Raw genomic sequence first — 5453 nt, 5'->3', positions numbered from 1 at the left:
CCATTTTTTTTAAAAAAAAAAAAAAAAAAGACACAAAAGCCCATCGATGAAATACACAGATGAAAAAAATTTCTCCATATCAAAAAAAAAGACAAAGAGGATGTGGTGTATTTGTTATTTGCTACACGACCTGAACAATTTGCATTTCTCTTCCACTAATATGCATTTGGGAAATAACTTTTAAAAGTTCAAGGTAGCTTACGACTTTATTGTGACTTGCACTTTTACATCACTATTTTCTAAATAACAAGCTCTGAACAACAGGGAAATGTTTGCTTTAAAAGCCATTTACTGTAACAAAATACCGTACTTGAATTAAAGCAGTGTTAAGTTATACATCATGTCAGGCTGCTTCTTTACAGTTAGAAAGACTATAAAATGACAGAAAACATTAAACTATGGTTCAACTGATTCTCCAGTGATTCACCTGAAAATTTTTACTGTTGCCAGTCACAGGAGACTAGCTGTGGGCTCTTTAACCTGGGGAAATCAGTTTATAAGGACAATCATCACCTTCTTCAATTAATGATCACTTAGTAGGAAAAGTCACACATTAAGAAATCTTCCAACGTTCCTTCTCATGAACAGAATAAGTTACTTAGATTTACTTTTGACACTAAATCTCTGCCATAGAGACTTTCTGGACCAACTGCAAACATTTCTATATTGCTGGCTCCTTGGTCCTTAAACTGCATTTGAAGTTAATCAACTTAAAATACATGTTTTATTCTTAATGGGGAAAAGTAGAGATCTAGCAGGAACATGAGCAAATACATAAGAGGCCTGTCAAAAATCAGGCAAACTGAGATACATTTTTCTATGAATTAAGTTTAAAAGACTAGCAGAAATATTTCTGAATGAACTATATGTCTAGGAATGGCAAGGTATCATCTGGTAACTTATGTAAGTTACCAGGAAGTATCAAGGTAACAAAATAGAAATCATCAGGCTAGGACTGTACTTAAAGGGAAGAAGTTAAGAATGATTCCCTAATTCGCTAAAATAGTATTAACAGTTCTACCAGCACTTCACAAAAAAAACCCAGACTATTACTTCTGTTGTCAAGCAAAATTCATTCATATTACAGAGAAAACAGAGTTAGAAGTATTTATTATGCCTAAGAATTGAGAAAGTTTTACTCTTCCATTAACTTTGGTGAAATATTTAGGAACTAAAGTAGCTATTTCATAACTACACAAGAACAGTATCCAAGGACATCTTTATCTCTGTCTGTGAAGCTATAAACATATAGCCATTTTCTCCTCCATTAACACAACTATATGTACGTGCACACGCAGATCCGTATTTACATACTTACTTCTGGGAAACTGTACCAACTGCCCACTGTCTGAAACATTAAATTCATTATAGGACAGACTTTGACATTATTTTCTTATGGTATATAGCACTATAATTTTTTTCCTGGAAAAGTTTATTTGCTTCTCCTAAACAGCATTTAAGCCCATTGTTTTGCGAAGTCTCTTTCATCTAATGGCCTATTCTCAGAAAATATCCTATTCAAGAACTAGATACAAGGCTCTTTGGGATTTCCAGTTCTCCAAGATTAAAATCCATATTTTGAACTAGCTTAAGAAACACTTAAATAGTCTAATGTTTACCCACTCTGCTGATATAGATGATCTTTAACCAAAACAACTGTATTTCTGGTAAAGCATTTCATTTTGGTTCTGGCATCATGATTCAAAATGAAAACTAATTTCTGTACTTGAAAGGGTTTACATATGTTCAGCAGAGGAAGTCTGTACCCCAAAAGAATATCTTAAATAGGAAGTTCTCATAGTTAGTTTACTCTTTACTTATTGTTACATTGATGAGTGGAGCAGGAGAACAGTCAGTTTGCTTTTAAAAACTACCACTTCCTTCTTAAGAAGAAATAATGCGTTCGTCATTGCTTGCTTTCGTATTTCAGAACTACAAAAATGTCCCATAGCAAACACTGACAAAACCTTCTGACATGCATGCTGGCCAAAATTACTTAGTATAAAAAGAATAAATCCAAGTCTCTTCCTGACTAGAAAACAGCAATCAATTCAAGAACAGCTTTGATGAGACAGATAAAATGAACCAAGTAAAGCACAAAATTTTAGAAGGATATAGGTCCTAACTGACTTTCGCTATTTCAGTTAAACAGGCTTAAAAAGAAAATAAAAAAGACAATTGTAATTAGCAATGCCCTCCAAAGTTGTCTGTCTACAATAAAAACACTGAGGGGAAGGAATTAGAAGGTATTTACAAGAATGGAAAATCCCTGCATTACAATCAATGGAAGGGGTTTCTTGACCTTTTCAGTATTAACAGTGCTCATTTCATTGGGTTTGTTTGCAAGATGCCTTGTCAGACATTCTATTAAAATTATCCAACAGTCCTATAATTGTCTGCTATCATTTGCATACATTCCTTCAGGTATCAAGAGGAATAGGAGATGAGGTGTACGCACACCTACACACAGTTCCTTTTTCTGCAAGTTTTATGGAGGGAGGTGGAACAGTTTTGTTGCATGCCTACATCTGCAGAAAGTCACAAGGACCCAAGCACTAACGTGTGAGACCATTAAAGGACAAATACATTACCACTATGAAAGAACCTCCACTTTAAAATTACTAGACACTAAGAGCAGAAGTAAAAAAATCAAAACACTCTACTCTTAAGTTGATGGTAACTCAACTAGTTAGGTGCATGCAAAGCAAATTAAGTTTAACGCATAAATTGCTTATAAGAGAGCAAAGTTCATTGATACTACTTCTGACTGAAGTGCTATGTCAAACTGGAATACTGATAATTCAAATTAGGTAGCTCTGAAATTGCTTCAAACCTGACCACTGCCTGTGCTGTAGAATTAACTCACTTTTCATTCTGAAACATCCTGTTATCAAAAAGGACCTCATCTACCTCTAACATATATCTGGTTTTAGTTTTCATCACAGATTCTGTTCAGGTTTTTTTCAGTTTATTTTAGTATTTGGGCTTCATATATTTGAGCTACCCATTTTGATAAATTCATAGATTTCTACCAGAGCCACTGTTCTACCCATTGCTCTAGCTTTATTTGTGTGCTGAAATGTGTACTTGTTAAAAGCTTCTGAATTTCCTTCTATGCACAGTATCTCAACAAAAAATAACATCTCCAAACAGGTCAGTCACAACAATGACTGCTGTCTTTAAACACAGAATAAAAACTATCACAATTGCTGTGGGCTGGAAATTAAAACTGCTGTCAATCTCACATGATTTTTCATTATCAAGCCTTACCATAACTTACCAGTAGCTGAAAAGGCTTGCAGTATACATGAACTGTTGGTCACCAAAAGCTTGCTAGCAAAAACTTTACATGTGCCACAGCAACCTCAGTCCCTATTTCATCTGAAAGTTCACTGAAGTTTTACCAAAGAGATATCTGAAAAGAATACTTACGAAATTGCAACATTGCTTCCATCAATAATGATATGTTTTAAATACGGTTTCCCAGGTTCATTTTTCAACTCCAGTCTGTATGGCTTTTTCAGAGATTCCAAAAATCTTTGAACTCCAGTAACTGAAGGATCAGAATGACATCTGTGCAGTCCCACTGTCTCTTTATCAGGATTTGAAGGATGTCTTTGAGAAGAAAGCACCTGGTCTGGGATAGGATTTTCAGAATTTGAGGTTTGGGATAGCTTTTGGTTCCGAGGCCTCACTTGAGAAGAGCTGCAGTGTCCTAATTGGTCCTCAAAACCTGTATGACTATTCTGTACAGTTGAGGGCCGTACAGATTTTTGCTGAACTGCAGTTTTAGTCTTAGTTGAAATATGCTGCACATCTGAGTTCCCTCTGGCTACAAAATCAACATCTTGTAGAGCTCTACCTTGTACTGCACCAAAAGTTGTACCACCATCAGTTTCTACATCACTTAAATTGTGGTTCTTGCCAGGGCAATAAATGTCTCTCTGTTTAGGGGATACAGCTGAATTTTTACTGGAAGGTGAAGCAGGTTTGCGTACCAACATAGGCATTTTATCTTTTGCATCAGCCTCTATGACTGGTGATTCTCTTATTTTGTGATACTCATTTTTGGTCTCCTTTGAAGTATGACTGGATTTAAGTGGACTTTTATTGCTAGAAATGCCTTTGTCTTCTAACTTTTGTGAATTATTTGCATTACTTCCTAAAGGAGGATTGATAGTTCTAGGCTTCCGAGATGACTGTTCGTGTTCTTTTTGAACTTTTACATTTTCCTTTTCAATTTCTTCTAGCAATATTAATGGTTCCACAGATTGTCCTAGGACACCAATAACTTTTTCTACAATATTTTGGGAATACCCCATTGTTTTGAAAAAGTTGACAAGAATTTTGTATTCCATTTCTTCACTGATATCATCACCTTCTTTCAAGCAGTAACTGGGATCACTTGGTTCGCTGCAGCTATCCGAAAGCAGATCAATAACAACATTGCTGTCTGAAGGATTGCTGTGTGAGTCAGATTTCACCTCCTGATTGTTTTCCAAAGAGAACTGCTTTTTAGGGAGCCTTTCCTCCTCATCAGAGGATCTTCTTTTACATGACTGCCTTTCTTTAGACACCACTGCCTCTAACAGAGGCACAGGGTTTATAGGAACAAAACTTGTTTCAGGAGCATCAGAAAACACAGTGTCCATTTGTTTTGTAAGCTCAGTTACAGGTGTCCCAGCATTGTTTCGTGCTTCCTCACTACATGCTCTTCCATCTCTGTTTGTCGCAATTACACTGGAGGCTTTGTTCTGTAAAAGCTCCGTTGGGCTTTCAGAACCAGTAAGATCTACGATATCACTCTCCACTTTGCAACATTCAGTTTGTGTGAGAGCTAGGAGCTCTCTTTTTAGTGAGCTAGGCAAAATCAGTAAATCCATTGTATATTTATCTGCATGTGCTTCCACAAATTGTCTGAATTGCTTTTTAATCTCAGATTCATTGTCACTTAATAAGCTTTCATTACTCTCAAAAAGCTTCACAAACTGCTGAACATGACTTTGAGCCATAACAACAGCTTCTGCACCACCCCTAATACTAAGCAATCCAATTTCCAGCACTGTTATATCAGCACAGGCATCCCGAATAAGACTGTGGAGGAACAGGTTCTGTGCGCCAACAAAGACACAGTGCATGTCCTTTGGGTAGAATTCCTTTTCTTCTAGTTCAGGTTCACAGAGTCCCTTAATATACTCCTAGAAGGAAAACGATATAGCAAAGTGAATATTTGTGAAAAGTCAATATGTAAGTTAGTTTTGGTTAGGTCAATAATAGATAAGTACATTATAAAATAAAGCTAACTTAGTATAAGAAACTTGAGAAAGTAAATACTGCCAGTAAACTAGATAACAGAGATAAAATACAGTATTGTAAATTCTTTTCAAATCAATCTCACAGAAAGCTCTTTATTTTATATCCTATGGTTTATAAATAAGTTCACTTGAAATTGA

The 5453-nt window shown here is 35.7% G+C and overlaps 1 protein-coding gene across 1 annotated transcript in view; it reads right to left on the bottom strand.

Annotated features, from left to right (window-relative positions):
- Positions 1-5198, bottom strand: part of N4BP1 (NEDD4 binding protein 1) — a gene marked incomplete at its 5' end in the record, with an annotated part of 14962 nt that extends 9764 nt beyond the window's left edge. Inside the window, one exon of the mRNA XM_009869655.1 lies at positions 3433-5198. Coding sequence (XP_009867957.1) covers positions 3433-5198 — 1766 coding nt within the window. The remainder of the gene's footprint in view (positions 1-3432) is intronic.
- Positions 5199-5453: the final 255 nt, after the last annotated feature.

This window comes from Apaloderma vittatum, unplaced genomic scaffold (genome assembly GCF_000703405.1).
Source record: "Apaloderma vittatum isolate BGI_N311 unplaced genomic scaffold, ASM70340v1 scaffold20385, whole genome shotgun sequence".
In the NCBI taxonomy this organism is placed as follows: domain Eukaryota; kingdom Metazoa; phylum Chordata; class Aves; order Trogoniformes; family Trogonidae; genus Apaloderma; species Apaloderma vittatum.
The sequence above is the reverse complement of the archived record's forward strand: the minus strand, read 5'-3'. Positions and strand labels throughout refer to the sequence as shown.